Source organism: Solenopsis invicta, chromosome 5, assembly GCF_016802725.1.
Source record: "Solenopsis invicta isolate M01_SB chromosome 5, UNIL_Sinv_3.0, whole genome shotgun sequence".
In the NCBI taxonomy this organism is placed as follows: Eukaryota; Metazoa; Arthropoda; class Insecta; order Hymenoptera; family Formicidae; genus Solenopsis; species Solenopsis invicta.
Genome location: NC_052668.1, coordinates 27967410 through 27988610, shown reverse-complemented (window position 1 = coordinate 27988610; position 21201 = coordinate 27967410). Strand labels below are relative to the sequence as shown.

The 21201-nt window shown below is 30.9% G+C and overlaps 2 protein-coding genes across 2 annotated transcripts; both read left to right on the top strand.

Annotated features, from left to right (window-relative positions):
* Positions 1-1062: 1062 nt before the first annotated feature.
* On the top strand, positions 1063-4727 carry LOC113005992. Its single transcript, XM_039449888.1, has 2 exons — positions 1063-1249; positions 4303-4727. Exons 1-2 carry the CDS (start codon positions 1063-1065, stop codon positions 4419-4421), a joined length of 306 nt encoding a protein of 101 aa, XP_039305822.1. The 3' UTR covers positions 4422-4727.
* Positions 4728-6325: 1598 nt separating this feature from the next.
* On the top strand, positions 6326-7971 carry LOC120357919 (cytochrome P450 6l1-like). Its single transcript, XM_039449887.1, has 3 exons — positions 6326-7013; positions 7283-7530; positions 7621-7971. Exons 1-3 carry the CDS (start codon positions 6956-6958, stop codon positions 7675-7677), a joined length of 363 nt encoding a protein of 120 aa, XP_039305821.1. The 5' UTR covers positions 6326-6955; the 3' UTR covers positions 7678-7971.
* Positions 7972-21201: the final 13230 nt, after the last annotated feature.

Below are 21201 nucleotides of genomic sequence, written 5' to 3'. Positions count from 1 at the left end.
AACAGAGCGTTTATTAATAGTTGTTTACATCTTTTACCTTTAAGAAGTAATCTTAAATAAAGTATCAAACCAAAACAGAAAGATAATAAAAAAATAAATTTATCGTTTTCCCCTTCCATTCTTTAAATCTGCATATAAAATGCGCAAAAACGCACCCGCGTTGACACCGTTCCGACAATTTCCGCGACACCGTTCCGTAATCTAATATTTTAATAAGATTTTGAAAGTGCATATTTTGATATTCCAGAAACATCTTTGAAACATTGTAAAGATGTGTTAGAAATTTTTTATTTTTATTAAAGAAGCGTTCTGTGTACAGGAATCTAAGTTAATAATATTTAAATTATAATATATTATTAAATTAATAATAAAGGAGAAAAGATCGTGAGCTAGTGTGGATGAGTTATAAATTTTTGTATAATTCGCGTTGAATTCTAAAAACAATTGTTAAAATTACTTTGTTACAGTGTATTTAGACATTACAAAGGGCATAAATTATTAGTTTTCATGACGTTTTTATAAAAGCTAAATATCAGCAGATAGCTGAGATTTATTTTATAGATGTATATGTAATTTTGAAAAATGTGTTGGGTATTAATTTCTTTTTAATTTTAATCTAGCTTGTGAAAGCCTGCAATGTAGCTTTTAAATAATGTAATTGAATTTAATATGTAACGTAATGTGTATAAATTCAGTATATAAAGTTATGTAAGGGAGATAAATGTGAACTATTTGTATTACAAATGTTGCAAGCTTTGTGAGTTTTCTTTTATATAAAGTTTACTAGCAGCAACACTTATAAAATATTTATTATTTAGGATGTAATTTATAAAAATTTAATGACATTGAATAATAAGTCAAAGAAGAAGAGGAGTAGTAATCTACAAAAATAAATTTAAAAGATTATTTTGTTTAAAAAATAAAATATATCGTGATAAAATAATGTATTTTTATGTTTCTATGGGTTATATTATAAGATAATACTACATTTTGTTTTTAATTATAAAATTTTACGAAAACAACCATTAATTGATATGTTTTAGATAAAGATATCCATCCGACATGTTAAGTAAATTAATTGGGACTTTAGTTACCGTTTTATATGTTTTGCACATTCTTTTTGTCCATAAGTTAAAGCGCACAAGTATGTGCGCTTTAACTTATGGACAAAAAGGGAAACTTCTGATAAAAAAACCCGTTGCACCTGTAAATGATTTAATATCTCTTTTGAAAGGAAATTTATCAATCGGTGAGTATCTTTATAATAATAAAAAATCTCTATTACGTAGTCAATGACGTTAGACAATAACTACAATCTTTGATTGACCTCTTGTTATCTATATTAGTTTTATTTTTCTTATCTACCTTACCGTAAATTTGGTATGTGAATCATATATCAATAGTATACGAATGATATATGAATCATATCTCATCGTATAAGAATTATATGCGAATCTTATACGAATCGTATGCGATCACATGCTGATCGCATGATTAGACATATGTTGTATACGAATTACATATCACCGTTGGACATTTGTTTCGGAATCACATGTGACATGTTTGACGTATGTTCCGAATCATATAAGATTGCGCATAAGGTACATACGATTTTTATATGACTTGTATGCGACCACATGGCAATCGTATTATTAGACATACGATCGTTATGCGATCACATACGAATTACATATCACGGGCGGAAATTATATAGAATTACGTGTTTAACATGCAAATTTATCGTATAAGAATCATATATGATTCTATACGATAGCACATCCATCATATACGATATACATCGACACATACGAAATACATGCATATTTTGCAAGCATAACTCTAATTAAATCATTGAAGTCATCATTGAAAAAGTCTTCTGAAACCGAGTTTTTTCTCGCATAACAACAATAAATGTTAACTCGATTTATAAATTATCTTACATTTGTTTATTTATTTGCAATAATTATAATTATATACATTCTAAATAAATAATTATTTTATTTTGGCTGTTACACATTGGATAATATACATATATTGTCGATGATAATATTTAAAATCAGTTTATTTTTTGTAATCTATGTAGTATTTGAATCTTTTTAAAGATTATTACTGATATTAATAATGAAAAATATATAATTGCATATATATACTTTTAGACGAAATAGGTTCATGAATGAAGAAAACTCAATTTATATCCTAATGAGCAGACAATATTTGTTAAATGTTTTTTAATAAAAATTTTTTCATATTTAATTTAATTATTCTATTATATTAACATATATTTTTTAAAGTAGTAGATAGATATTTTGACCGTTACTGTATCAATACAAATTGAACAAGAATGCTTTCAACTGTTGCAGTTGGATATTCGTGCTTGTATTGTTTGTGTGATTTTTATATACTTTACTCAAATCTTGTTCAATTTAGAACTGTGTTATGACTAAAAATTAATTTGGCATGCCGTTCATTGAATTTGAGTATTTTGTATATATTTTTTAGTTGCATTCTTATTTCAACAAATAACAAAAGTTATTTTAGATGCTATTTCGCATTTGTGAAAATAGTGAAAGAACTATTTTATTAACTAATAAAATTAATAATAATTTTATATATTGTATGTTAAATATAAATATTATGCTTTAATTATACATATTTCATTTTTTCGATAACGTATATTGACCTGATTTATCAGTTATATACGCAAATCAGAATAAAGTGTTCACAGGTCATCATGAGGGATCATTTCGCAGCGATCTTGGAAGTCAAGCAACGTTCATCGGGGTTGCGACTTGGATGGGTGACCGCTCGAGAATTTCCGAAAAAATTCCTAAAAATGGAATTTTTTGCAAAAAATGTTTTTTAAAATATTATAAAAATATTGTGTTGCTCATTGGGATTATGTGGTGTAATATAATACATATTTATGTAGATATTTCAAAGGAACTGCGCTTTTTTTCGTATGCGATAGATCTATGAATCGTATATCATGCACATACGATCGCATCCCAAAAACACATGTGACAATATCATATACAATCGTATATGATTTCATCACATACGACTTTTACGGTAGGGTATGATTAGTTTTACAATAGAATAAAGTCACCATGTAGCTATTAAAATGTTTTTCATAATTATATAAATTGAAGAATATATTTCAATTATTTCAATTAATTTAAATTAACATTTTTTGAAAATTGATTGAAGTCTAGCTAAAATCCATAAATTTTTTGTATAAAGATGTATAAAAATAACTAAAGATTATGCATACATGAAATTTTTTACATTAATTACTCTTACATTTTATGAGTATACAAAATATACACCAATTTTTATCAGATCGATGATTTAATAGTTATCGCTACGTTATTACATCTTTAATAGAGGAGAAAAGGGTATTATGGCCACTGTCGACAATATGGCTATCCCTATTATTTCAGGTAATCAAGTGACGTATTCTAACAATTGCTTATGGAATTATTCGTTTAGTAGCTCACCTTTTTTTAGTGATGCTAATATGCCAATACATAATAACTGACAATTGTTATAAAGCATTTTTACTTTTGAGCACTTCTAAACTTTTTCAAGGTATACTTTTAAACTTTAATTACACATACTAATTCTTCGTTATTCTTAAACTCGTATTATTACACGAACGTATATATGCTCGAATATTTTTTTTATATTTAACTGATTATTTGGCTACACATATTTCGAGTTATACAAAGTTAAAGCGATAACATGGAATTTTGTTAAGATGATTTTTTTAAGAGAAATTTTTATATCGAAATATTTCTTCGATAAATCGATTGTCATCGTAAAAAGCACTGTTCAGAAACATTAGAGACATCATTTTATGTTTATTGTTTAATGATGAACAGAGATAAAATGAATTTTCTAATGGTATTTCTGAAATTTCTGAACGTAGGAAAATTCAAAATCAGGAAAATTCTAAACAATAAAAAATTAAAGATATATAAGTTTGTAACAAGGTATGGTGTTTCTTTTAAACTAAACTAATTTTTTAAAATTATTTTTATGGATAGTTATATTACAACCACGTTTTTTCTTTCACCGATTATGCTGTGCATTAGATTTTTATAAATCACGTTCTAAATAATAAATATTTCACTTTGAGTCTAGAATCTGTCAAACGACACTCTGACGAATGTAATCGTTCAAGTTTCAATAGAAAATATTAATTACAAACAATCTTATTCAATAAAATGCAAATGGGTGTGCCATATTACCTTTTTCTCCTCTATTTAAAAAGACGCGCATTAATGAAAGATTTGTCAACAGGTGAAGTCTTCCAGAATGCATATTTAAAATATAAAGCTTGTGGCATTTTTGGGATATACGCATTTTTCAAACCAACTCTGATCATTACCGAGTACCACATATTATTCAAACAGTGCTAACAACAGAGTTTAAGTGTTTCCAAGATCGCGGAGTGTTCTGCGATGAAAAAGTCGATCCTATGTCGACGCACTTATTTTCAATGAGTGGCCAAAAATGGCGTAATTTACGATCGAAATTAAATCCATATTTTAATTTAGGAAAAATAAAACAATCTTTTATGATTATAAAGAAATGCAGCGAAGAACTTCAAAAAAATTTAGAGGGCAAAGCTCAAATAAAAGATTGCATAGATATTAAAGATATGTTCGAAAGATACTTTTTTTATTCTTAAGATTTTTTATTCTTAACAATATACGAGCATTAATTAAAATAATGTGAAAAATGAGGTATACAATGGATGTTACAAGCATTCGGCCACAGCATTCGGCATTCAATCAAATTGTATAAAACAACAAAATAATGAATTTAAGTATTGGGACAAACAAGTCTTCAAAGAGGAAAGCATTTGGAAAGCTCTCTTCATGTTTACACCTAATGTAATGAAATTTTTTTCCGTACCCTTTACGGACAGAAAGACGAGTAAATTTTTTATGGAATTATTTCAAGAAAATGTGAATTACCGACAAAATAATAATATTATCAAACAGGATTTCATGAATGTGCTTATACAATTGATGGAGAAGGGATATGTTAAGGCTCCTGACTCCTCAGCCGAGAACTCCGCGTTGACGGTAGCGACATTTCGTCGCGGACAAAATTAGAACTAATACACGTGAAACGTGACAGATTGACGATGAAATGTTATCGTGCATGTCATTTTGTTATTATGTGTTTCATTGTAAAAACATGACTTGTCTCGTATTTACCAAATTCGTAAAAATAGACCGTGAATAAAGTTTCTTTGAATTTTATACATAAAAGTATATTTTTCACTCCTTTTAATAGCTATCCGTGTGTTTTCCTGTCTGAATAGACGTCACTTTACGTGCTTTTTACGACTATTTACTGACTGCTAGGCGAAAAAAGAATAGTCGTGACCGATATTTAGAAGTGTTTTAAAGCCATCTGATTAATCTGTTTTATCCAAATTGGCATTATTTAGAAATGGCACGTCGGACAAAATTATGTGCCCATGTGTTTTCCTGTTTCAATTGCTTCACTTTACATGCTTTTTACAACTATTTACTGATTGTTAAGCGGAAAAAGGATAGTCGTGACCGATATTTAGAAGTGTTTTAAAGTCATCTGCTTAGTTTGTTTTATCCAAATTGGCTTTATTTACAAATGGCATGTCGGACAAAATTACGTGTCATTTAACGCAATTTCTCGCTTCTGATGTCACGACTTCAATATGGCCGCGGCGAGTACTCAGGAGCCTTAAGAGGATGCTATACTGACGGGAATTACCGACCATTACAGTGTTCATTAATTTTCGAATTGGCTTTACAGATCACAAAATCCTTTTGCAAAATAAAAGTACGCACCAAAACAAAGTCTGCTCTGGTAAATTTTATGAGAAAATCGATCAAAAAGTTAAAAATTTATTTATTTTCGACTCGTGGATCTGTCAACCAAGGTTAATTTTTGTTATTTACTAACGTTCTGTAGCTCGTATGTATAAAATGAGACCAGGGCGGACTTCAGAAAACTCTAACAAACAGCACTGACTGTGTATCGTTTCAGTCAATAACCTAACAAAAAAGTTTAATAGGTGAACAGCTGTATGTGTCCAACTTTTGCTTAGCGCACGTAAACGATGGCAAGAAGAGCAGTGGCTGTAGTTGATAGGTCTTTTCGCAGATGGCAAAATAATCGAAAAACAAAGACAGATCTATGCGTTGGACAAAGAGCGATAGCCTGGTCTCCCTCGAAAAATAATCTGCAATGCCGACGTCGAGGAAGTTCTTCGGTCACTATAGCATCCTCTTAACAACGAAAAAGACGTTATCGGCGATTTATATAAGTATTTCAATCATGTAATATTACTTTAAAATGAATCGCTTTTTCTGCCTTAAGAAAAAAACCTTCAAATTTGTGTATTAAACACTCACAAAGAATACTAAAATTTGAGTGTTAAACTCTTAAAAAAACGCCCAAATTTGGGTGTGATTTCGGACACCATCAATTAATGGTTACACTCGACATTGAAGGTTAACGCAAAAAAAGAAAAACCATTACGACAAAATACACCCAATTATAGAGATCTTGACGGATCAAAACGATAAATTGAATGTTAACCCTCAAGTGGAAATCTATTTAGAAATGAATACTCAATTTATGTGTCATTTCGGACCGCGAATGCCTAAGTTCTAATTTGAAAAATTGTGAATATGTGTAATAATCGTGTAATTAACTTCTTTTAACGTGTCCATGTAACATTAAAATAAAAAAATTGTTAAAAAACCGTTTTATTTGTTTACAGCAGACGTAAATAAATTAACCATAGCTGAAGCGGCTGCACAAGCTTTCGGTTTCTTTTTGGCTGGCTACGAAACGTCAGCCACAACAGCTTCATATTGTTTGTATGAATTAGCGTGCAATCCTGATATACAGGATAAAGTTCGCACAGAAATTGATGAATTATTAGAAAATCATGATGATATCGTACGAGGCTGCAAATGAAATGAAATATTTTCAAAACATAATAAATGGTAATTATATTGATCTGAAAACAATTACTCGTTTATATGAATTTTTATACGAAAGATATATCTGTACGTATATATTATATGTGCTTTATATATTATACTCTTTCTACTATATTTATTATTTTGATTCTATTGAACAGGTATCTATGTGTTCGATACAATCAAAATAATAAATATATTAGAAAGAGTGTAATAAATGCATAAAGCACATATAACGTATATGCATACACATGCACACGTATAATATCTTTATATGCTTTTACTTATTGCAGGAACTTTAAGAAAATATCCCCCACTATCCATTTTATTTCGGAAGTGCACTAGAGATATGGATCTCTCAGATACAGATATCCACATTTCAAAAGAAACTATAATCATTATACCGGTGCTTGGATTGCACCGCCATCCAACTATATATCCGGATCCGGATTTTGATCCGGAACGATTCACCGAAGCCAATAAAGCAACAAGGCACTCGTTTGCATATTACCATTTGGTGAAGGACCACGGATGTGCATGGGTAAGAACAATCTTATTTAACTTGTACATATTTTTTATTAAAAATTTTTTTAAACATGCGACTTGATTATTACAAAAATTTTTTTTACAGACATACAGAGTGTTCATTAATGGTTGTTACACCTTTTACCATAAGAGCGCGCCTTAACTATGACTTACTAATTTATGTGAAGTGAAGTCGTAAGTCATTTCTTATGGTAAAAGGTGTATACTACCATTAATGAACACCCTGTATTTAATTAATAATCGTCTAAAGTATTTTATACCTAAGACGTTTACACATGTACGCTAAGACAAATAAAAGTGGGACTTGCAAAACTGTTGTTAAAATATAAATTCAAACCACATCCAAAAACTTCAATCCCGTTAACGTTAGATAAAAAGTCAGTTTTAATAGTTACGGCAAAAGGCGGAATACATCTAACTATTGATCAACGATAACGGTCTTTGTTCATTTTTCCTAAAAAAATGTTTGAGATATAATTATAAATTTATATTTATAATTATTGGTTTATAATTAGTGGTTTGAATTTATATTTTAATTTAACACAAACTTGAGAGTTTTTTTCTTAAGGCAAAAAAAGCGATTCATTTTAAAGTAATATTACATGATTGAAATACTTACATAAATCGCCGATAACGTCTTTTTCGTTGTTAACATATCCCTTCTCCATCAATTGTATAAGCGCATTCATGAAATCCTGTCTGATAATATTATTATTTTGTCGGTAATTCACATTTTCTTGAAATAATTCCATAAAAAATTTACTCGTCTTTCTGTCCGTAAAGGGTACGGAAAAAAATTTCATTACATTAGGTGTAAACATGAAAAGAGCTTTCAAAATGCTTTCCTCTTCGAAGACTTGTTTTCCCCAATACTTAAATTCATTATTTTGTTGTTTTATACAATTTGATTGAATGCCGAATGCTGTGGCCATTGTAACATCCATTGTATACCTCATTTTTCACATTATTTTAATTAATGCTCGTATATTATTAAGAATAAAAAATCTTAAGAATAAAAAAAGTACCTTTCGAACATATCTTTAATATCTATGCAATCTTTTATTTGAGCTTTGCCCTCTAAATTTTTTTGAAGTTCTTCGCTGCATTTCTTTATAATCATAAAAGATTGTTTTATTTTTCCTAAATTAAAATATGGATTTAATTTCGATCGTAAATTACGCCATTTTTGGCCACTCATTGAAAATAAGTGCGTCGACATAGAATCGACTTTTTCATCGCAGAACACTCCGCGATCTTGGAAACACTTAAACTCTGTTGTTAGCACTGTTTGAATAATATGTGGTACTCAGTAATGATTAGAGTTGGTTTGAAAAATGCGTATATCCCAAAAATGCCACAAGCTTTATATTTTAAATATGCATTCTGGAAGACTTCACCTGTTGACAAATCTTTCATTAATGCGCGTCTTTTTAAATAGAGGAGAAAAAGGTAATATGGCACACCCATTTGCATTTTATTGAATAAGATTGTTTGTAATTATTATTTTCTATTGAAACTTGAACGATTACATTCGTCAGAGTGTCGTTTGACAGAGTCTAGACTCAAAGTGAAATATTTATTATTTAGAACGTGATTTATAAAAATCTAATGCACAGCATAATCGGTGAAAGAAAAAACGTGGTTGTAATATAACTATCCATAAAAATAATTTTAAAGAATTAGTTTAGTTTAAAAGAAACACCATACCTTGTTACAAACTTATATATCTTTAATTTTTTATTGTTTAGAATTTTCCTGATTTTGAATTTTCCTACGTTCAGAAATTTCGGAAATACCATTAGAAAATTCATTTGAAATATCATTTTATCTCTGTTTATCATTAAACAATAAACATAAAATGATGTCTTTAATGTTTCTGAACAGTGCTTTTTACAATGACAATCGATTATAAATATTATTTATAATTATATCTCAAACTTTTTTTTAGGAAAAATGAACAAAGACCGTTATCGTTGCTCAATGGTTAAATGTATTCCGCCTTTTGCAGTAACTATTAAAACTAACATTTTATCTAACGTTAACGGGATTGAAGTTTTTGGATGTGGTTTAAATTTATATTTTAACAACAGTTTTGCAAGTCCCACCTTTATTTGCAAGAAGGCAAATTTCATACCTGAAAACAGAAAATAACGATATAACTTACAGACACATTCCAGATTTTATACGTACTCGTATGTCTTAGCGTACATGTGTAAACGTCTTAGGTACAAAATACCTTAGACGATTATTAATTAAATACAGGGTGTTCATTAATGGTTGTATACACCTTTTACCATAAGAGATGACTTACGACTTCACTTAAAAAAAAGTTTGCGATATAATTATAAATAATATTTATAATTATATCTCGAACTTTTTTTAGGAAAAATGAACAAAGACCGTTATCAATGGTTAGATGTAAATGTTTCTTGTAATTAGTTTTAAGTATTATAATATTATTTTATGCTAAAATAATAAAATGTTTCGTTAATATATAAATTTACTTCCAATTTACTTTAAACCTATTATATGTAAATAAATAATGACAAGATTTTATGTTATTAAATGCCTCAACTGTTTAAACAGCCTACAATTAAAGCTATTTTTTTTTTAATTTTGGAATATCATCTTTAAGATAGAAAAGTATTATTCTTTAAGTCATTTTTATATTCTTCTGAAGTAATGGCGAATGCCGGTTTCGATGGGCGGTCAAATGCTATATCTAGGCAAATATTTTCTAGAAATGTTAAAGTATAGCAAGAATTGTTGAAGAATTTGTTTGTAAATATAACAAAAATTAATTTTAACACGAATTCTCAGTCGTACGCAGAAGATAATGTGTGTATAAATATGAAGAAGATGACACCTAAAAACAACATGATGGACAGTTAATAAACATATACACACCGAGAAAAATATCTAGAGAACAGATTATAAAATTACAATTATCCTTTCAAAAGTAGCGTACAAATATTTATGAAAATTTAAATCAGATAACTTTTTCAATGTATGAAGATATAAAAAACAGTATGATATTCGAGTACTTTATTATAAAGTTTAAATAAATCTTATTAAAGAGTACAATATGTTATCTTTTCATACTACGTTTTTATACGATGTTTGAATACCTTATCATATATTATATATGTGATTTTAGCATCAGTTTTGTAAAGCGCACCAAAAATTTTTTTTCTAAGTCTATCTTGTACTTCCGGATGTATCAAGATTTCGTAGAACCATTACCAACCAAGAAGTTTCGTAACCAACCGTGAAGAAAATATAACTGCTTGTGGTACTACTAAAATTGCAATTTATACGTTTTTAAAAGTTTCTATTTGTTATTATGATTAATTTTTAACTATTAAATTTATTGCTTTAACAAATTAAATTCTGATCTTTTTAAATACAAATTGAACAATTTATGCATTAAAAATGTTGAATCATTTGGCTTATTAAATCCTTTAACGTTCTAATCTTTATGAGTGTTTCTTAGTTCGATAAGAGTATCGATAAGATCATTCCTGTGATTATACTATCAGTTAATAAGTAATTTTCTTTTTTTAAACAGTACTTTTTTTACGCAACTTGTTTTATGTTGTCAGAAATTATATCTTTTTATTAAAATTATTTGATATCAGTTAGCCAAAAAATTTAATTTAAGTATTCCTGTTATAACGATTCATTGCTGTTGAATATATTACTTACGGTTACACTTAACGAATCAAATTTAAATTTATTTAACTTTTATCAATATTATTAACTTCTTAACTTTTATTAATACTGTTTTTGTGCAAATAGAAACATATATAAGATCCTGCTCGCCAGAGGAGCTTCTAAAGAATTAATATTATGTATTCCGCCTTCATGACTATGTTTCAAGTCCGACGAATATGCGGCGCTCAGTATGAATAAGTTGAAGATTGTAAAATTTAAAAATTATTATTCAGCATTAAGAACCACAATAATTGACATAATAGGTTTTTCCATCAGCTGCGTGAAGTTGCCCCCCCCCCCACTATTAAAAATCTAGTAACTATCATTACTATTTAATTGGTGGTCGTTTGGTGGTGTATGGTAGTCCATTCCCGACGATTGGTAGTCGGAATTTTAATTAATAATACAAAAAAAAGACATGGTCGCGTAAAGTTGGCTCCCCTTTCATAAAATTCGGCTTTCCAGACTGCATAAGAAATTATAACAGTAAGCATTCGTTTGGTGGTCGCTTACTGACGTTTGGTAGTTCATTTCCGATGATTGGTAGTCGAAAAATTGTAATAATACAAAAAGAAGTAATGTATCTAAATAAAAGGTTGACCTAATTTTTTTTTTTAATTCTGTTTATATCGATAGTAAAATAAACTAAATGCGAATAAATTCTCTCTTCCAATTTAATAACGTGAAATAATTGTTTCTTATTTAACTTAGAATTGTGTTTTAAGACCAAAAATTTATCCGGCATGCAATTTCGTGAACTTGAAAAAATGTATATAAAATCACACAATAAAAATCAACACTAAGATTTAGCAATAACCAATAAAGCATTTCGTTTATATTGTGTTTTCACATATCAGTTGCAGTTCTTTATTTAATATAAAACATATATTCTGTGCTTTTTGTATTTTTAAATTTATTGATAATATATTGTAGCTTTAGCAATCATAATTGTTTTTAAAATATGGCTATGTAATTTTGTAATGTTTTTTCGCACTTGCTCACAATATATTTATAATTCATCGCTTTATACTGAATTTATAGGTTAGCTGGAATAATAGCATGTTATTATAATGCTGATTAGTATATGCATATACTAATCAGCATTATATTGCATATGCAAGAAGAATACACGGCATATGGAATATATATAGGGTTGCCAGATGTCCGGGATTTCCGGGATTGTCCCGGAATTTGTCGACTGGTCCCGTGTCCAGTAATTAAAGTTTTTTGTCCCGGAAATGATATTTTTAATATGATCACATGTAGAAATGATAGTAAGATAATTTATTTTTCAAAGTTGATATGAATAATACAAATAAAAAGTACAAATTATACTTTATGATAATAAATAAAAAAAATTTCATATAATAGTTTTTACTTTATTATTTCCTTTAAATAAATCATATACACCGTTATCAGGCGACTCAAAACTAGGATATGTAGTTTTCTTAGTTTTTTTCTAAATAATCAGAGAAAAACTTTTAAAAGAAATATACATTTTAGTTTTTTAACTCGCTTTTCTATCTTAAAAAAAAAGTTACTTTAGTTTAAAATTATTTTTTAAAAAGAGATTACAGTATACTATGATTTATGTGGAGACATTACTGATACAAAAACTCTTTAATAATAATTAATATCCGTTTTTCAACCATCGTCTCAGAGATGTCCCGGAAATATTGATATTAGATCTGGCAACCCTAAATACGAGGTGTGATCAAAAAGTAAGGTGACTTTTCATTTTTATAAAAAAATATTCATTTATTCATCCAAAATTATGTTATCCCCTTCAAAATAATCCTCCTCTGATACAATGCATTTGTGCCAGCGCTTTTTCCAGTCGTCAAAACATTTCTGAAATGCACTTTTGGGTATTGCCTTGAGCTCCTCCAGCGATGCAGCCTTAATCTCCTCAATCGTCGCAAATCTTCGTCCTTTCATAGGCCTTTTCAATTTTGGGAAGAGGAAAAAGTCGCAGGGGGCCAAGTCTGGTGAATACGGTGACTGAGGCATGATAATAGTATTGTTTTTGGCCAAAAAAGTACTCACTAGTAACGACATGTGCGCAGGCGCATTATCATGGTGCAGAATCCATGAATTTTCTTTCCACACTTTCGGACGTTTTTTTTTATTGATTCACGCAAACGCCGCATAACCTCAAAGTAATACTCCTTGTTTACCGTACGACCTTGTGGTAGGAATTCTTGATGCACAACGCCATGGTAATCAAAGAAAACTGTAAGCAAAACCTTCACATTCGAACGAACTTGGCGTGCCTTTTTCGGTCTTGGCTCTCCTGGGCTCTTCCACTGGGATGATTGGGCTTTGGTTTCGACGTCATAACAATATACCCATGTTTCGTCACCAGTTATAACCCTTTTGAGCAGATCAGGATCATCATTGACGTCGTTCAACATGTCTTGGGCGATGTTCATGCGACGCTGCTTCTGATCAAAATTAAGCAGTTTTGGAACGAATTTCGCTGACACACGTGTCATATACAAAACATCCGTTAAAATTGATTGGCATGAGCCAAACGATATGTTAAGATCATCAGCTATTTCTCTAATCGTGATTCAACGATTTTTCAACACAATTTCTTTCACTTCCTGAACATTTTCGTCGGTTTTTGACGTGCTGGGTCGTCCAGAGCGAGGTTCATTGTTAACATTTTCTCGGCCCTCTTGAAATAACTTATACCATTTATAAACATTTTTTTTGCTCAAAGTTGACTCACCGTACGCCACTATCAACATTTCAAGAGTTTTTGAACACTTAATACCATTTGTTACACAAAAATTAATACAAACTCTCTGGTCCATTATTTTCAACAGCAAAAAATCGCCGAGCACGCAAACACGAGTCTAACCTTTATGCCTCTCACGTAAAAACAACACATGCTATATAGTCAAAACTGTGAACATATGATAGTGACGAGTGTACCAACACAAAAAAAAAATTTTGAAACTAGAGTGTATATACAGAGCGCGCAAAATTCAAAAAGTTACCTTACTTTTTGATCACATCTCGTATATATAATGATCTAGTAAACTCAGTGCAATACTGTCATGAAGACTGTAAGATAGAACCGTATGGAGTAATATATATAAATTTAAATAATGAACATATATATGTATGTATATATATATATATATATATATATATATATATATATATATACTCGTATATATATATGGGGCATTCTCCGTCAAAAAGGCCACCCCTGCTGCCCATTTCAATTTTTGAGATAAAATGTTCGAAAAGGGCTTAAAATTTTCGTTGAAATGTCTATTTTTCGATGCCGTTTGGCCTTTTGGAAAATTCAAAATGGCGGACCTAATATCACGGCTAGAATGAAAAAAGCCTTTGAAAAAATACATAATAACGTGAATAAATGTGCAAGATATGACGTAGCAGAGGTCTAATCCTTATGTGTAAGGGAGTGTGTGTGAGTGTGTGGGGTGAGGTGGGGGGAGGGGGGGGGTACGCGCGCTCATACGCGTGCGTTTATAAATAAATCACGTAAAAATCCTTGCTCAACATGGCTATCAAGACATTTGCATACAAAATTTCGAATCATTTCATCATCCTTGTCCTGAAAAAGTACGTCACAAAAAACCTACGGTACAGAAAATATTGTTCTTTAAAAAACATTTTCTCCACAGAATAATAGTAAGATTACTTAAAATTACTTTGAAACTTATATTATCCCTCATAACATTTTTTACAATTGCAAATGTTGACAACAGATTAGTTAGTAGAAAAACCGCAAACAGAAAACATACTTTGTTATAGTCAATTATGGTAGCACACTTTTGTTAATATGTAATAATCTTGGTAAAATATATGACAGAGTGGTTAACAGTAAGCAAATGTCGAACATATTGATGACAGACTGTTAACAAACGCCAAGCAGTTTTTTTATTGCAAATAGTGTTAGCAAACATCACGTAAAATGCAGGAGCATCTGTTGATCAAAATACATAAGATTGACAGTCGATAGCGAACAAGTCAATCGAATATATTGACGACATATTCACTGCATGAACCCAAAAGATCTATCTTTAAAGTCGTACACCTGCGAGTAGTACGCGGTATCGCCGCTAGATGGATGTGGCAGTGCTTATATCTCGTACATAAAAAACTATACATATGGAATAAAAGGCACAGCAATATTTTTTCATTTTTCAAATTTTCTTGTCTTGTTTTGGATTAGAGAACCTCATCACAATACATTTATTAGTCACAGAATTTATCGAGTTAATTAATTATAGTTTGCAATTCCGTCAATCAATAAGTTTTTTTATGTTAAATAGAATATTCAACTCACGTTTTTGTCTCTTCTTTATCGACTTTTACTTTTTCTACAATTATTCCAATTATCTCTTACCTGTACCACATCCAAAATAAAAAATGTCGGCTAAATCTCGTACAGATAGATGTATGAATCCATTCAAGAAACTTGGTGAAAAAGGACATTGTGGTAAAGATTTACGAGCGATACCAAAATTCATTCGGGACAAATTTCCTGAGATACCGACTAATTCTAAAATTTGTTGTGCATGTAGGAAAAAAAGTAGGACTGAATATGTTGATATGTCTTTAAATGAATCTAATGATTGTGTCACAAATATGGAATGTGATGGAAGCTCATTAACAATGGATATTGATAACTCAGAGATTTCTTATAATGAAGATAACATTCGATCACCTAGAGAAATTGAACTGGAAGAAATGCTTGATGGTCTTAAACAAAAATTTTCCACCTTGAAACACAATGATCCTTTAAGGGTGCGAATTCTCACTATAGCTCCGTCGTCTTGGAGTGTGAGAAAAATAGTAAAAGAATTTGGTGCATCACGATATTTAGCAAAAAAATCTAAGGAATTGAAATTCAACCATGGCGTATTAGCTGATACTACTAAAAGAGTTGGGAAAGTTTTACCGCAAATTACTGTTGAAAAAGTAATTGAGTTTTATAGTAGTTATATAAACAGCAGGATAATGCCTGGAATGAAGAATGCCATTTCCTTAATAATAAACGGATAATAGTGCAAAAACGTTGTTTACTATTAAATTTAAAAGAACTGCATGCCTTATTTAAAGAATCCAACCCAAAATATGATGTTAGCTTTAGTACATTTGCTAAACTTAGACCTAGAAATTGCATACTCCCTGGGGCTTCTGGAACACATTCCGTTTGTGTTTGCACAATCCATGAAAATGTCAAGTTAATGATTGATGCAATTGATGTACGGAAACTAACAGAAAATATAGACAAGCCACTTTCCAATTATAAAGATTGTTTGAATGAAATTATATGTAAGGAATCGAATCCTGATTGCTATCTTGATAAAGGTGATCAATGCCCAGGTACTAGCGAGCTTTCTACAAAGCTTTCTAAACTATTGGACGATTCATGCATTTCCCATGTTCAATGTTCTTTATGGACCGGAACTGATCGATCAACTCTATTAACGCAACAGTTAAAAGTTGATGAGTTCATAAACGAGTTATGCAACAAATTACAAATTCTGAAATCTCTTTCATTTATCGCCAAACAACAAATGCTTTTCATTTCAGAAAAAAAAGAGAATCTTTGTGAAGATGAAGTAATTGTCATGTTTGATTTTTCTGAAAACTATTCATATGTTTGTCAAAATGCCTCACAAGCATTTCACTTCAACAATGATCAGTGTACTGTGTTTCCTGTTATTTACTATTATAAAAAAAATTCTGAATTGAAGCACAAGAGTAATGTATTTTTATTAGAGAGTTTGAAACACGATACCGCTGCCGTTTACACTGTACAAACATTATTAATTCCAGAGATTTTAAAAAATGTCAAAAATCTTAAAAGAGTATTATACATGACGGATGGGGCGAAACAGCATTTTAAAAATAAATTTCAGATTGCTAACTTAGTGCATCATAAACATGATTTCAATATTCAAGCAGAATGGCATTACAGTGCGACTGCTCACGGTAAAAGTGCTTATGATGGCATTGGTGCTACTTTCAAAAGAGAGGCATATAAAGCAAGTCTTGTTGCTAAACCACAGGATGCAATACTAACATCTCAAGTTCTTTTTAATTGGGCTAAAAAACATTTCAAGAACATAAAGATTTTTTATTAAAAAAAAACTGACCATGAGAAGGTAAAAAGAAAACTTAAGAAGAGATTTGAAACTGCACCGCCTGTACCGCAAATTCTTAAAAATCATGGGTTTATAGTTGTGGACGAGAATAAAGTACTAATCAAAAGGTATTCCAATGATACAAATGGAATACTATGGCAGTTATGAGAACAAAAGTAAGAAATATAGGATAAAAATAAAAAAATATTTCATGAAACATCTATCTACATATACAGACACACATACACATACACGCACACACGTACACACGTGAGAGGCAAGGGAACTCACGTAAATCAAACACCCCAAATGTGAGAGGCAAGGGTACTCACGTAAATCAAGCACCTCGAATGTGAGAGGCAAGGGGACTCACGTAAATCAAGCACCCCGAATGTGAGAGGCAAGGGGACTCATGTAAATCAAGCACCCCAAATGTGAGAGGCAAGGGGACTCACTTAAATCAAGCACCTCGAATGTGAGAGGCAAGGGGACTCACGTAAATCAAGCACCCCGAATGTGAGAGGCAAGGGGACTCACGTAAATCAAGCACTCCGAATGTGAGAGGCAAGGGGACTCACGTAAATCAAGCACCCCGAATGTGAGAGGCAAGGGGACTCACGTAAATTAAGCACCCCAAATGTGAGAGGCAAGGGGACTCACTTAAATCAAACACCTCGAATGTGAGAGGCAAGGGGACTTACGTAAATCAAGCACCCCGAATGTGAGAGGCAAGGGGACTCACGTACATCAAGCACTCCGAATGTGAGAGGCAAGGGGACTCACGTAAATCAAGCATCCCGAATGTGAGAGGCTAAGGGATTCGCGTAAATCAAGCATTTCAAACATAAGAGTTAAAGTGACTAATATAAATCAACTATCTCAAAAAGAGGAATATAAGTATAGTATAAGTTTCAAAGTAATTTTAAGTAATCTTACTATTATTCTGTGGAAAAAATGTTTTTTAAAGAACAATATTTTCTGTACCGTAGGTTTTTTGTGACGTACTTTTTCAGGACAAGGATGATGAAATGATTCAAAATTTTGTATGCAAATGTCTTGATAGCCATGTTGAGCAAGGATTTTTACGTGATTCATTTATAAACGCACGCGTATGAGCGCGCGTACCCTCCCTCCCCCCACCTCCCCCCACACACTCACACACACTTACACATAAGGATTAGACCTCTGCTACGTCATATCTTGCACATTTATTCACGTTATTATGTATTTTTTCAAAGGCTTTTTTCATTCTAGCCGTGATATTAGGTCCGCCATTTTGAATTTTCCAAAAGGCCAAACGGCATCGAAAAATAGACATTTCAACGAAAATTTTAAGCCCTTTTCGAACATTTTATCTCAAAAATTGAAATGGGCAGCAGGAGTGGCCTTTTTGACGGAGAATGCCCCATATATATATATATATATACATATACATGTACAGCTATATTAAAACGCATTCAAAAATTTTATTAGTATACAAAATTTATTTTATAACAAACAAAAAATGAATCAAAAAAATATACGACAAAATTATAGTTTTTAAAGTTTGGAAAAAAATTGATTTTTTTCAATTCTTCCGCGGACTTTTTCGCTTTCTTGTCAATGGTACAAAAATTCATTAGAAGTATTTACGTGTGTTAGTAAAACATTAGCTTCTTTTCGTAAAGAAGATGGTTGCATGCATTTAACTTAAAATAAATAAAGTTAATATACTATATTCCAGATATATACAAAAGTCTGAAAAATGACAGATTTCAAAGACGTTCAAAATATATCTAAAAAATATCTTCATGATTTGATAACGTCTTTTCGGTTTTCGTCAGAGATGTTAAATAATACCCTTCAAAGAATTACAATATATACATTCTGCAATGGAAGGTATATAATGTTATCAAAATGCTTTTATTTATAAAACAAATGACTTTGATACAACACTTCTTAAATTTTAAAAATTTCAGAGAGGGGTAATATTAACTGCTGAAACAAAGAAATTTGCTTTGTTAAGTTTAGATCACGATTTTTTGTGGCAATAGAACATATGAGTATAAAATTTGAAATTGAAAGGTGTTACTGTATGTACTATGGTAATCTCACGTACCAAAGTCACCGTGTTCTACGGTAAATGATTCTTTTAACCAAACTCACCACGTATCTTTTTGAGTCCATAGCTCGTTACATTTCGGTCCATAAGTTGGACCGAAAATATAAGAAAAAATAAAAATTTTAACAAAAGTAAGATCACACAACTTCTTGGATCACATTAATATATAGTAATAAACATTAAAAATTAGATACCATATACTTTTTTTTCGCATTATGAATTACAATTCTAATTACTAAATCTCAGTAAGCAACCACTAAATGAATGCGTATTGTTATAATTTCTTATGCAGTTTGAAAAGCCGCATTTTATGAAAGTAGGGCCAATTTTACACGAGTATACGTTTTTTTCGCATTATTAATTACAGTTTTAATTACCAATAATCAAGAATAGACTACCAAACGTCAGGAAGCAACCGCCATACCAATGCTTACTATTATAATTTTTTATACAGTCTGAAAGCCGAATTATACGAAGGCGGAGCTAACTTCACGTGCGAGTTTGTCCTTTTTTCGTATTATTAATTACAGTTTTAATTACTAATCATTAAGAATGGACTACCAAACGTCAGGAAGCAACCACCAAACAAATGCTTACTGTTATAATTTTTTATGCAGTCTAGAAAGTCGAATTTTATGAAAGGGAGGCCAACTTCACGCGAGTATGTCTTTTTTTGTATTATTAATTAAAATTTCGACTACCAATCGTCGGGAATGGACTACCAAACACCACCAAACGACCACCAATCGAATAGTAATGATCGTTACTAGATTTTTAATAGTGGAGGGGGGGCCAATACGGGCGATTACGTAAGGTGATCGCAGTGATTAGCTAACAGTTTTATCACTGCTTTCCTTCCTTCCCCTCCCCCTCTTTTTTTCTCTCTCTCACTCTCTCAAAATCTCTATCCTATTTTCATTTTTTTAAATTTATTTATCAACTTATCCATGAACACTGAAATAATGTTTGATTTAAAAACAATATTCAACTATTTAATGTCTTTCTCGAAATTTTCCTCTTTTCTTCTTAAGAGGATGCTATAGTGACCAAAGAACTTCCTCGACGTCGGCATTGCAGATTATTTTTCGAGGGAGACCAGGCTATCGCTCTTTGTCCAACGCATAGGTCTGTCTTTGTTTTTCGATTATTTCGCCATCTGCGAAAAAACCTGTCAACTACAGTCACTACTCCGCTTGCCATTGTTTACGTGCGCTAAGCGAAATTTGTACACGTACAGTCGTGAGCTAAAAGGTTGCAACATTTTTTTCGATGGTTTTTGGAATGTAGACTTGCTCATTGAACGGCGAACGTAATTGGTTCTTATCTGTGGATCTAACCAATTACGTTCGCCGATCGATGAGCAAGTCTACATTCCAAAAACCATCGAAGAAAATGTGTTGCAATCTTTTAGCTTACGACTATACAGCTGTTTACATGTTAAACTTTTTTGTTAGGCTTTTGACTGAAATGGCATAGAGTCATTGTTGTTCGTTAGAGTTTTCTAAAGTGCTGGTCTCATTTTATACATATGAGCTACAGAACGTTAGTAAATGACAAAAGTTAACCTCGGTTGACAGATCCACGAGCCAAAAATAAATAAATTTTTAACTTTTTGTTCGATTTTCTCGTAAAATTTACTAGCCCGCACTTTGTTTTGGTGCGTACTTTTATTCTGTAAAAGGATTTTGTGATCTGTAGAGCCAATTCAAAAATTAAT

Bases quoted from the DNA above. Each gene is read 5' to 3' on its own strand.
- LOC120357919 (XM_039449887.1), top strand. From the start codon at position 6,956: ATGATGATATCGTACGAGGCTGCAAATGAAATGAAATATTTTCAAAAC. The intron at 7,014-7,282 runs GTAATTATATTG...TACTTATTGCAG, and splicing joins TTTTCAAAACATAATAAATG to GAACTTTAAGAAAATATCCC. The intron at 7,531-7,620 runs GTAAGAACAATC...TTTTTTTTACAG, and splicing joins AGGACCACGGATGTGCATGG to ACATACAGAGTGTTCATTAA.
- LOC113005992 (XM_039449888.1), top strand. From the start codon at position 1,063: ATGTTAAGTAAATTAATTGGGACTTTAGTTACCGTTTTATATGTTTTG. The intron at 1,250-4,302 runs GTGAGTATCTTT...ATTTGTCAACAG, and splicing joins GAAAGGAAATTTATCAATCG to GTGAAGTCTTCCAGAATGCA.